At 33.5% G+C, this 14,287-nt stretch overlaps 1 protein-coding gene across 1 annotated transcript in view; it reads left to right on the forward strand.

The window, feature by feature from the left end:
• Window positions 1-13,808, forward strand: part of LOC144958106 (uncharacterized) — a 47,107-nt gene extending 33,299 nt beyond the window's left edge. The window contains exon 2 of the mRNA XM_078889767.1: window positions 11,252-13,808. Within this exon, the coding sequence (XP_078745893.1) occupies window positions 11,252-12,410 (1,159 nt within the window). The 3' untranslated portion in view covers window positions 12,411-13,808. The remainder of the gene's footprint in view (window positions 1-11,251) is intronic.
• Window positions 13,809-14,287: the final 479 nt, after the last annotated feature.

Here is a 14,287-nt window from a genome sequence, read left to right on the forward strand (position 1 = left end):
GAGAGAGGAAGAGAGAGGGAGAGAGAGGGAGAGAGAGAGAGGGAGAGAGAGAGAGAGAGAGCGGAAGGGGAGAGCGGAGCAATGCACTCAGCAACCCCTCTCAGACACGCTCTTTTTAATAATTGAAGAACGACAGAAAAACAATGGAGGGAGATTTGACGTGTTACCGTATCTTTTCTTTGTCGGCGACTCGATGGGGGAGAAAAGACACGTTTACAATCCCATATTTACAGTAAACATTTTAAAATATCCTCGTTTTTGAAAAACAAAATGTATATTGGACTTATGATTTTAAACGAGACAAATCCGAATCCACTATAACGAACAATTTATTGTCCGAATAATTGCTTTAGTATGACGTGTGAGTTGATATCATTATTATTTTAATTAAGGTAATTTTCCATTTGGAACCGTTTGGGATTTTTTGTGTGTTTGTTGTTTCTGCTTTTGTTTCCCCCTCTCCTCCTAACATTTTGCATCAAATTTATATTCACTTGTTCTATAAAGATTATGGGTGTGTATGGGGTGGGGTGGTGGTGGTGGTGGTGGGGGGGGGGGGGGGGGGGGAATTTGGGTGAAGTGGGAAAGGAGAAATAATGTCGAAACCAGAGTAAAGGATCTTAATCTGCATAAACTTATATAGCCCTGTTGTTTTTCTATTCTTTTTTTTTTTATTTGCTTTATTTTGTTTTTCATTACATTTTTAAAAGAAAGAAAGAAAAAATATTTTTAAAAATAACTGGAACGAAAGATCACAAATCATGTTTAAATTTCAAACTTCTCAAATAAAAATAGTTTTACGGTAATTGTACTCTCTGAAATCGAATTCATCCTACACTAATCAGACTGTAACCAAGTGTCGAGTGGAGAAAATAATGGAATTTATACTGGTACGGCTTCTGGAAACAACATAGGGGCGGTGTTTGTTGGTTCTACGGAATTTGTATTGGTTGATCGCTCCAGGGCTATCGCACATTGTTTTACCTTTCTTTATTGTGTACTGACATCGTGTTTCGTTTATTTCCATAATGTATCGCATTCGCCCCCCCCCCCCCCCGGGGCCCTGCTGCTCCACCTACTTGTGTTCTGTGATAAATGATTAAAAGCCAGTTTAATATAGATTTAAGACAAGTTTGTAATCGACCTGAATTTTTTAAAATGTGTCTAAGGTTAAACAAATGAAATGGATCATAAATTATGAGTGTGGGAGTGGGACCACTCTTTCAAGATTTTGAGTTCTTGATTAATACTGATGTCAAGATGGCAGTACTATATTACATTAGATTATATTATTATTGAATTATAGTGAGTTATAGTATCTAATTTCATTTCCCTATGATAGTTTAGTGTCAATAAATTTTAGAAATAGGACGATGATAGTGATGATAATACTAATGACAATTATGAAAATAATAATAATAATAATAATAATAATGATAATAGTAATAATAATAAAATAATAATAATAATAATAATAATATTGATAATAATAATAATAATAATAATAATAATAATAATAATAATAATAATAATAATAATAATAAATAAAAATAATAATAATAATAATAATAATAATAATAATAATAATAATAATAAATAATAATATAATAATAATAATAATATATAATAATAATAATGTAATAATAATAATAATATAATAATAATAATAATAATAATAATAATAATATAATGATAATAATAATAATGATGATGATATAATAATAATAATAATAATAATAATAATAATATAATATATAATAATAATAATAATAATAATAATAATAATAATAATAATAATAATATAATAAAATAATAATAAAATAATGATAATAATATATATAATAATAATAATAGATAATAATAATAATAATAATAATAATAATTAATATAATAATAATAATAATAATAATAATAATAATAATAATAATAATAATAATAATAATAATAATAATAATAATAATAATAATAGTTCTTATTATAATAAAGCCATATAACAAAAAAAAAAAAAAAAATTACATTTCTAGGCAAGCTATTGTTTTTTAGGTAAACAAGATGTAAAAATAACATTGTCTCATTAGAGATAGACACACGTTTTGGGGACATCAACTTCATGTAGACTTTATTTATTGTCCGATTATCGTGCGAGTTCCTGTTAAAATAAAATGTCATTGATCTTACAACCACTTGTGTCTGTTGATTTGACAGGGCTTTACTTCAGTCATGTACGGAATAAATGATAGATGAGGACAGGGAAGATATTATTAGAATAGCAGGATATTTTTTAAGGAACGGGAATTGGAGAGTTTGTTAATGGAGAAAGGAGAGAAAAAAAATAGAAAAAGAGAATTAGGAGGAGGGGGGCGGGGTGGAGTTGAATAGATAGGGAGAGTTGATATGGGAGAAATCGTTAGAAATATGAGAGGAAGAGAGAGAGAGAGAGAGAGAGAGAGAGAGAGAGAGAGAGAGAGAGAGAGAGAGAGAGAGAGAGAGAGAGAGAGAGAGAGAGAGAGAGAGAGAGAGAGAGAGAGGGAGGGAGGGAGGGAGGGAGGGAGAGAGAGAGTGAGTGAGTGAGAGAGAGAGAGAGAAAGAAAGAAAGAGAGAGAGAGAGAGAGAAAGAGAGAGAGAGAGAGAGAGAGAGAGAGAGAGAGAGAGAGAGAGAGGGCGAGAGAAAAATTGTTGAATCAATCAACAAACATAAAACATAAACATGGAAGCAAAGTTCACATCTATATTTCTTTTCTCTCTTTTCCTCTTTGTTTTTTTTTTTTTTTTCGTTGTAATTTTTTTCACCCTACCCAAACACCCTCAGCATGGAATCGCTCCGCCTTTGTAAATTATTTATAGGGATATGTACTACAGTATTCTCCATCCTCTCCACGTCTTTCTCACCGGCTGGTCCTTAATTCCAGGCCAATTTCCATAGCCAATTGTCCTTGTTCCCCTCGATGACAGTAATTATCCCCTGGTCCTCCCACCCATCCTATCAAGGCTATGACTGCCTTAGCCTAAACTCTTGTAATCTGATTTAAAAAAAAAAAAAAGAACTTTTTTTTTCTGTGTTCATTTTGAAAATATTTTTTAAAAATTAATTAAATGCAAATTAAATAATAAAGTAAATATAAAAACAAGACATTTTCCCTTCAATTTCTGATCGTTTGAATTGATTCACAACTGCAACAACAACAATAACAATAACAATGACGACGACGACGACGACGACGACAACGGCAAATTTTAACACCTGAGCTTTGGAGTGTTACATTATTTAAATGATCGGTAACTAAAGTAAACTTATTTTTTCTGGCAAAAATGAACAAACATCGTTTTGTCAGAGTATGACAGTCACTGTGCTATTCTGTGTACTCACCATCCCGACTACTCAACCGACCCAATCATTCACTCACCCACCCTTTAGCTACTGCTCACGACTCGCTCGCTTTCATTCTTGATGCGGCTGTTATTGTGCTGAGTCAAAAATTGTATGAGTAAAAGGGTAGAATGGAAAGGTTTCAATGAAGAAATTAAGAAGCAATACATATGAACGTTTCGAGTGTGAATCCTTCATCAGCAAAACGAATAATAAATATAGAAAGAGAAAGAAGAGTAAATTATAATAATGCAGGAACTGACTTATTTGTCGCAATTATGCGTTGTGTAAAAAGTAATCAACCAAAAATGAATAAAACAGCTTCAAAAATAGAACAAAATACTAAACATGGACCACTTCTTTCTTCTTCTTCTTTCCTTTTTTTTTTGGTTTTTTTTTTAAGCTGTTATATTCCTTTTTGTCTATTACTTTTTCCAGTCCTAAGCTTCCAGCAGCTTAGTATCAATTAAGCTTTCATACGTTCTATTCTTGTTTGTTTTGCTTTGTTTTTGTTCTGTTTGCTATTGTTTCTTGTTGTTCTTGTTAGTTTCTTGCATGCAGATATCTTGTGAATAATTTGTATCGTGGCCCATTGAAGTAACTGATATAATTTCTTTTCCCCATGTACCAGATTTTCAATTATAAGGCTTTTTTGTTTAAATTCTCGAGCTGTTCATCATTGTAAATTCAATTATGACAATGTTTCAATATAGATTTTCACTTTGCCCTTGTGAACCTTACCAGGTAAATGCAGGCTTACAACCGTCAATTATCTTTGATCACACGGGAAGAAGCGAATCCAGTCAGTTTTAATTTGAGATTACATGTGACAGAAACGACTGTGATTGCTCCAGTAAACATTTGCTTAAGGACTATTATGAATAATTATGGTTCGAAAGGGAAACTAATGTGAAGGGTTAGGGTGAAGTGTTTATTTTGCAGCTCTTTCTTTATAATTCATTGACAGTTTTTTTTCCCACACCATAATCGGGGAGAATAGATTGAATTGCGAAAATGTACTAGTTTTGTTAAAAAGCGGACCCTTTATGTATCAGCAAAACGAAGAAAAGACATAGAAAGAGAAAGAAGGGTTAAATAGAATAAGGCACGAACTAACTTCTAAGCTGCTAGAAGCGATGGACTGTAAAAATCATAGAACAAAAATAATTAAAATGAATTAATTAAGCAATTAACAGATTTAAAAAGAAAAAAAAATATAACATAGAACGTCTCGGGTTCAAAACTCGTCCTCAGACAAGAAAAAAATCCAAAAAGTTAAAACGGTAATACTTAAAATAAAATCCAGATCTGTCAATCTGGAATTTACGTCAAGTATTTACCGTTTCAATTGTTTTTGCTTCTGACTTCTGACTGAGAATGGGTTTTGTACCCGAAGTGAACAACTACAAAAGACGTCTAACTTTTAGCCACGTCATGGCACAAGACCGAAGGGCTAGAACTCAGGTGGTCGCTGGTTCCGATAAGTAAGTTAGTAAGTACCCGAAGTGTTCAGTGTTAATTATTTTTTTTTTCTTTAAGTAGTTTTAGCTTCTTCTTCTTTTTTTTAATTATTATTATTTCTTTTTGTTCTATACTTTTTACGAGTTAAGTTGTAATGACGCGTCCCGTAATGATCTCGTATTTTATCTAAATGTTCAATATTTCTGGTTGACAAATTATGAAAACAAACAAATACAGAAATAGATACATGAGTAAAGAAAATAAAGAAGTATAATACCGGGGAAAAAAAAGGAAAAAAAAACAAACCAAAAACAAAAAAGATTACAAATTATACAAAGCTGCCGTACGCTTGAAAAAAAAAATATTAAAAAATTTGGCCAGAAAACTCGTCCTTCAAATTATATCGATCGATTTGAATGACCCTCATCTTGGCAAAAACTCTCAAACCTGGGATTTCGCTAACGTAAATTAAGATCAGAACGGTGCTATAAAAATCTAATTCTTACCTTTTTATTTATCTATTATTTTTATGTGCATTAGTAAGCAAAACGCCTTATTTAGAGCATCGGAATATTTATTGACTGACTGATATTCTTAGTGCTGACTCATTGGCGCAAAACCTGCTTGTTTGTTTATTAGTTTTTGCCTTTGGTTTTCTATATTTCTTTTTAACTCCAGGAATGAGAGACATCAACTGTTGCCGTCACTGCCAGTTTACTTTTATCGCCTTCTTATATACATACATACACACTAAGCATAGGCATATGTATATTGACCTTAAAAATTCAATAAAGAAAGAAAAGAAGAAAAAAAAGACAAAAAAAAAAGACGAGATACTTTAAAACAAATGTATGAATACACTAACAAACACACACACACACACACACACACACACACACAAATATATATATATATATATATATATATATATATATATATATATATATATACATGAATTTTTTTTAAAAAGCTATCAATAAAACATACAATAATTATATTGTTGGATATAAATATACAAATTCATAGACAAATATATACAAAATGAATAAATAAATAAATAAATTCTCCTGTAAATAATAATTGATGATAATTGATAAAAAGAAAGAAAAAAAAATATCATGAAACATTGATTTAATATGACTTGATAACTTTTTTACACTCATAGTTATAGGGAGTTTATACAGTAATCAATATTATCTACAAAGTCGCAGCCTATAGTTATGGGGCATGGTTGTCCTATTTATTTCCTGGGTCCGAGCCTCGCTCGGTGCATAGTTGAGTTCTTGGAGAAGGCTCTTTACACACATGCTCTCACCGTACTCAGGTATAAAATGAGTACCTGGCCGTTAAAAGCGTTGTCTCCGTCTGAAAAAATTGTAATATCGCCAAAGGCGTCATGTCCCGTCATAAATGTTAAATGTTGCTGTTGGCCGGGGACCCTTTTAAAGCGCTTTGAGCACGTAGTGGATATTGCTATATAAACGCTCAATAAAAAAAAAACCCAATTCAATCCAGTCTCAGGTTTGAGACTTTTTCACAATATATAAACATCCTCGTAATCGATCGATGCTGAAGGAAACGTGTGTTTTTTTTATATCGACAATAATAGGAAGTTAACGATTACGTTTCCAACCTACAACGATCGACGAATGACGAGGAAGAAACCAAGATCTGTCCTCAGAAGTTTTAGGACAGATCTTCGTTATCTTCCTCGTCGTTCGTTGATTGTTGTAGGTTGGAATGTAATCGTTAACTTGCTAATCCATCGACCCACTTTGCAATACTATGGTAATGTATCATTTGGCACATGAGGGTTGGGGGTTATTGTTCTTAACTAGGGAAGGGAAAGAGAAACAAACCAATGAGAGATTAGCGAGTCCACCATTGTTATGGTACCATTTCTTAACACCGGAGCCTATTTATTATTATTTTTTTAAATTTTTTTTTGCCAAGATGAGAGTTATTTAAATAGATCGATATTTAAAGGACGCGTTTTCTGGCCAAATTTTAAAATATGTTTTTTTTTCTCCAGAGGACGGCAGACGTGCTTATCATTTCATTGGTACCCATAATCTAGTCACTGAGTGATCTCAACATCGCTTGAATGATGTCTTGCCGCAATACTTTTGAGTTATCGACGTCATAATATGCCTGTTATATTATTATAATAATATAATATTATACACGCCTTCATTTTTTTGAACTTAGAAGTGAATCTTGTAGTTATCAGGGTAATGTAAAATCAAAAACATCATCAATTATTGACGTGTTTTCTGTTTTTCTTCAATCATAATTACACCATTTACCAGTCAACTGCCGTACTCCGGGGAAAAAACAAGCAAACTCGTATTTAAAAATTTGGTTAGAAAACTCATCCTTCTAACATCGATCGATTTAAATGACCCTCATCTTGGCAAAAACACTAAAACCTGGGACCTGCGAGGTCCCAGGTTTGGAAGTGTTTACATAATTAGAGAGTCATTTAAATCGATTGATATTTGAAGGACGAGTTTTCTGGCCAAATTTTAAAAAAATACGCGTCTTTCCAGAGCATGGCAGTTTAACTGTTACAAGCGATAATATCCCATACTGCATTGGGTAACTGAAAATACCTTAAAATATCCGTGTTATATCTAATTCTGGCTATAATATTTTAATGATTGAGATCGATAAAATTACGTATGATTATTAGGTTTTTTGTTGGGTTTCTTTTTGTTTTTGGTGTTAAAAACTATTTATATTGACAAGAATATTGCTTCTTTTTTTTCTTTTTTTTAATTTCTGGTTTCGTCAGCTTTAGTGTCTATTGACGTTCATATCGTGTTTAGTTTCGTCAGCTTTGGCGTTTATGACGTAAAAGATGGTAGATGATGACGCAATTTCTAGAGACCCATGACCAGTTTTTATCAAATAATATGTACGTTTAAATGATTTATTTCCCGTCACCTCTCCCATTCGTGACGTATCCACCCTCTCCTTCCCCACCCCTCAGATTTTTCCCCCGACAAAGACAACGCTGTTGATTACCAGGTACTCATTTTACACCTAAGTGCGGTGAGACGATGTGAGTAAAGAGCCTTCTCAAAGGACTCTACTTTGCGCCGCTCAGAGAGATAGAGATAAATATATATATATATATATATATATATATATATATATATATATATATATATATATATATAGAGAGAGAGAGAGAGAGGAGAGAGAGAGAGGGGGGGGGGGTACTTGAACCCAGGACCCACTGGTCCGAAGGCGAGTGTCATACAATACGACAACAAAGCCGCACAAAACAAATATATTTTACTATATGCCTTAAATTGATGGCACTACATTCAATTTTCAGCATTTAAGTCGCCACGACATACTATTTAGGGTTGATGTGTCACATAATATTCATTTTTTAAAATTTGACATTGATATTTTTGAATCGACAGTGAGGAAATTCACGTTCACTAAAACCTGTTTATTCAGATGTATAATTTCTTTGACGGAATCTATGATTACGCGTAGTTGCCACAAAATGGGCATCGCCTTTATAAAAAGAGTGAATGGAGAATAGATAAGAGAAAGAATGAAATTAGCTCTATAGATTATGCAATGTCAGGGAAAAGAGAAAAGTGCACTGTTGTGTCGTTTACTTGGATCGCAATAACAGTTAAACACATCAATTTGATATCGATATTGTCAGATAATTCTAACATCGCGGTGTCAAATTGTACCTTTGGAATATCGCTGTTGACTCAGCTATGAACTTATCGACGGAAAATTCCATGGCAATTCTAAAACCGTCAATATAATATATCGCCCGGGTCATTTAAAGTCGTTTCAATAAATGTGATAATCACGATAATAACGATATCGTCATTATAAGGTTTGCGTAGGGTGAAATGCATTAATCCTCTATTTGGACTGGCTTTTCTCTCGATAATCGATAACATACGTGTTGTTTGTCAAAACATATAATGACGACATTAAACACTAACATTATCTGCTGAGGATTCGATATATTATGCTTCGCTTTACGAAGGGTGACAGATCTATGACTTGACTCAGGTGTGAACGAGTACCTTGGTGAGATTTTAGAATAACGAAAATGAAAAAAAAAAATCCCCAAAAAGCTTGAGAATTTATTATAAAAATTTACTAAATGTGCTCAAAGCGCTTTACAAGCAATCCTATGCCAACAGCAAAATTTACCTTATCTATCTCGAGACTTATAGACGACTGTAAGAAGCTATAGCAATATATATACATTTTTTTGATGAAGACAACGCTGTTATCAATATGTGCCCCAATCTAGCTGATAAAATGAACTGCAAAACCTAGCTTAGCTGCTCGGGTCGTAGATTATAGTTAGTGGTATGTTGAACCTGTCTACAAGTCTAGGCCAGAGAAATGCTTTTTCTTAAAAACAAACAAACAAAAAAGCAAAAAAAAAACAAAAAAACTACAACAACAAAACAAAAACAGAAAAAAAAAAAAAAAAAAAAAAAAACAAAAAAACAAACAACAACACTTATTGTAGTTCAAAGGCTGGGGAATGTATTTATTCTTTTAAATAAATCTAGATTGTACATTGTAGATTATATTTACGCCTACTTTCAAGGGTAGGTCAGCCAGATACCATACAGAATATACAGAAATTTGTCTTTAAAAAAAAATAAATCTGCATCAAGCGTGTAAGTGGTAAAAATGATAAGTATGGTTACTTTCCAAGCGTTAGCTTCAGGTTCGAGGGTTGGATTTGTGCTTGACACCTATTTATTTATTTATTTATTTATTTATTTATTTATTTATTTATTTATTTATTTATTTATTTATTTATTTATTTATTTATTTATTGAATTATTATTTAACAAATGTACAACCCGCCTGACATACTTTGATCATAAAAAAAATATTTTATAGTTGTTGAAATAAAGATTTTTCATCATTGTGAGATCCACACCTTGGTCCACATCTAGACTCAAATATAAGAATACTGAATAGGCCGTGTCTGCCACACTTTTAAATTTTGGTCTTTTAAATAAATTAATTTATGCTACTTATATATCCCGCATTTAAATTTTCGTTTTTCTTTTCTATTTCTGTTTTTTTTTTAAGCATTGTCATTGAAATTGCGGTTGCTCATTATTGTTAAATCCACACGACTTACATCTAGACCCAAGGTCACTACAATTCTAGGGTGAATTTCCAAAACTTGTTATAAAGGAGTATAAACAATAAATAGTATAAACATTCAAATCGGAGAATAAAATATATTTTCGTTCATCGAATGAATGTGCTAGGAGGCTTGTTTTAAATAAATTATTTAGATTTAGGTTTAAACTTCATTTATGTTGTCTCCATTCATTGTACTGTACTACCAAAATATAACTGTTGTCTCTATCGTCACTATTAATAAGCCCCAAGCGTTGACAAAGACCAATAGATAGTGAAACTCTGCATAGAAAACACGGATATTTGTATTAAAAATGTACGGGGCTCCGTTGAGCAACAAAACGTGTCTAACACTCTTAACTCTATCAACTGTTGAGACAATGGATTCGTCAGTTTTCTTGCCTGTAGACATGTTAGTCATTGAATACGATAATCAGTTTATATAATCAATAAATCAACGCAAATCTATTGATAAATCGATGATTCCGATTACTGAATGCAAACACAAATTAACCGAGTAATCAAAGTTTAAACAAACTAAACCAATTTACTAATACATGAAAATGCCGACTATCGGGTACTCGCCCCATCCAGGTCGACATGTTAAGTATTCAGCTAGACTGCCATTTTAATATAATATATTGTCATCAATAGTGAATCTGATCTGATCCGTTGGTCACTTTATATTTAATTATTTCTTCTTCTTTTGTATTTACTTAATTTAGAGAAACGAAACTAAATGGTTAAAGAAATAGGTAGATAGACCAATAAATGTTTATAAATTGCTTTCTTAAAGGAGCAATAAATGCTAATGCCAGAATTTTGCAATCACTGTTACGCATCGGCCACTGACCATGTTCAATTGTGCTTGACTTACTAAAGAAATATATTACAAGTCGAAACATCCTCGGCTACGTGGTCTAGTGGTGTGACACTCGCTTTCGGATCGGAAGGTCCTGAGTTCGAGCCTCGCTCGGCGCATAGTTGTGTCCTTGGAAAAGGCTCTTTATTCACATTCTCTCACCGTACTCAGGTTTAAAATGAGTACCTGGCCGTTAAAAGCGTTGTCTTTGTCTGATAATTGTTTTTGTAATATCGCCTAACAGGCGTCATGTCTCGTTCTACATGTTACGTGTTGCTGTTGGTCATGGACTCTTTATAAAGCACTTTGAGCACGTTTAGTGGATATTGAGCTATATAAAAGCTCAATTTTTGTTGTTTATTTAAAAATGTCATTCTTTTTTTCTCTTCTCTCTCTTCTAGACTTCAACAACAACAGCACCAAACCAATAAAATGGTTTCATCATCAGGCAGGGACGATGCGGGATCACCTTCAAGCAGTAATTTGGATCGACGAGATGGCGACATAGATCTGGAAGACGATGACTGCCTTAGTGACATCGGGTCAGAGGTCAGTGACCCCTCTCAGCTGGAAGACATCGATCCTGTATCTGAACAAAGATCAGCTTCCCCTCTGCCAAACCCTCTCATCACCAACAACCCTTTCCTCCCTCCACACCTGCAACTCCCGGTCAAAATGCCACGATCATCCTCTTTCGACATAATCAGACCCCTCGTTGTCCACCCAGCCGCTGGGGCACATCCCCCTCATCTTCCCCCTCCTCATCCTCATATGCTCCCATCAACAACGAGTTTGGCTCACCACGGTGGACATAATAATAGCACAAGGGCAACACCAACATCATCATCTTCTCAACCTACATCACCAGCATCATCCTCCTCATCCCAATGTTCTCCCCAACAACTGATTTCAGCATCGTTAGATCAACAGCAACAGCAGCATAATAGAAGATCGTCTCCATCCTCACCGTCCGCATCTCAACAACAACATGATCAACAACAATCGCCGCCACTGCTCACACAAAACCCTCACCGTCCATTATTTAAACCACACGAACTTGCTACATCTAACGATAGAGACACTAAGAATGCTGAATCGTCAGCATTTCGACCTGAAAACCTGCAGCATCCTCTGGCACATCGGCAGTCAATAGACACCAATGCCAACCCCAGCATCCCAAATATCCCGAAACATCACAACGGAACCCCCGGATCCCCACTATTTCCAGTAGAAATGGCTCTAGGGATGATAAAGCGTGAACCACATCCAGCCTTCAACCCACATCATGAAATGCTCAGCCAATTCGCTGCAGCAAGGGCTGAATACCTAAATCGTGAGGCCGCTGCTGTGAGAGAATCATACGAGAGAAGCGGTGGTATGCCAGCTGCAGGAATTCCTGCAGCTTTCAAACCCCGTGATCTTAGAGTTGATTGTTACAAAGCGGCTCATGATTTAGTCACCTCTCACGAACTTCGGAAACAGCAAGAACATTTTGCTGCGCAAGACGCCGCTATGAAGAGCTACAACCGACAGAATGGGGTTCTTGGATCAGCCTCGTGACAGTTGTAAGAGATTGTGTGAGACTTTGAAGAAAACTATTCTAGTATAAACATATCTGGATTTTACACTTTTGATCAGACAGATAGTTGGCCTCCTTCGGAGACAAGGATGAGAGATCAACAATCAGACACAAACACACGCAGTCTCGCAGCTTTCTATAACACCCTATCATTTTACCTATCGTAAGTGGAAATCTGCAGAGATATGGACATGATAAGACCGAGATTTTCTTACTTTTTCATTGTATTAAAGTCGTTTGTGAACCAGGCAAAAATATCCAGACAATGCTTATTCACATTGCTCGGGTCGCTTCTATATTGTCCACTGGATTTTTACAAACCTATTTGATTTATGCGGAATACTGAAGTCTGAGCTCTTATAATCGTATTTTGCATGGAGAGCATTCAAGTTTTTAGATCCTTTTTTTTTTACCAACCAAAATCATAAACTCTCGATCTACTCCCGATAACCGATTCGAGTTGGATAAAATTAGAGCATAGATAAATGTATCTGACGATCATACCTCTTTATTTTAGTCAATGGTATCTACGTCAAATTATTGTCTATGAACATCACATCATTTAATGTTATTTTAATGCCTATGATTGTTATAATGATAATAATATTCGGGACTAGATTTGTGCAATGTGAGAAGTCGTAGAATTTGGAAGGAAAGATTTATCCTGAGTTGGTTGGTAGAATAAATGCTATTCTGTGAAGCTCATTATATCATGTCAAGTTTTTCTATCGTATTTGATAAAACATTTTCTTTTCGTTTTGGCCAGAAAACCTTTACTTTAAAATATCCATCAATTCAAATGACCTTCAACTTGTCACAGAGTCTCAAACCTGAGACTTCAAAGAAATTCCCCGGTTGTAGAGTTTTGACATGGTAGAATTATCATAATCTGAAGATATCAAAGTAAAGTTTTTATGGCCAAAATATCATTTTTTTTTTTTTTAATGTCTTGAATGAGCACGACAGTGTTGATGTTGAATGGCACAAAGTTATGCTTGATTTTTCTTTGTATAAAATTATGTCTTATCAAGAATTTTGAAAAATAAGCAGAGAATCTTTAAAATTGTTTTATTAAATGATATTTTTAATGATGATTTATTGTTTTGAGTACGAAATGATTGAAAAATGTAAATATTTTTTTTCTTCTAAAAACCGACTTAACCCAGACATACACATGAATACATATACACACATCGTTTATAGATCATAATAATATATATTTTGTATTATATAGGTATGTCTGTAGATATAATATATCTACAATTTATATTCATGTTATGTGTATATTATGTGTTTAGCGTGTGTGTTTGTGTACGGAAGTTGAAATATCATGTAGATAATAAATAGTGAGGAAGACAAAATATATGAATGGAAACAAAGAGATGAGAAAGAAAGAAAGAAAGAAAGATAGATAGATAGATAGATAGATCGATCGATAGATAGATAGATAGATAGATAGATAGATAGACAGATAGATAGATAGATAGATAGATAGATAGATAGATAGATAGATAGATAGATAGATAGATAGATAGATAGATAGATAGATAATAGATAGATAGAAGAGAAGAAGAGACAGAGAGAGAGAGAGAGAGAGAGAGAGAGAGAGAGAGAGAGAGAGAGAAAGAGAGACAGGGGGGGGGGGGGGAAGATAATGAAATTGAAAAGAAAGAAAGACAGAGAGAAAGATATGAACATGTTATTACATCATAGTATAGTAAATATTATTTATTATATCTTAAACTAAAATAAACCGCACAAAATCACAACAATTTTCATGTCATTAATTTGTTGTTTTTATTTTGGCTTATCGTAGATGATGATTGATTAAAGAGGCAAAAACAAAACAAACAAACAA

This window comes from Berghia stephanieae, chromosome 1 (assembly GCF_034508935.2).
Source record: "Berghia stephanieae isolate SIO BIC M18660-M18661 chromosome 1, UCSD_Bste_1.3, whole genome shotgun sequence".
Classification (NCBI taxonomy): Eukaryota; Metazoa; Mollusca; class Gastropoda; order Nudibranchia; family Aeolidiidae; genus Berghia; species Berghia stephanieae.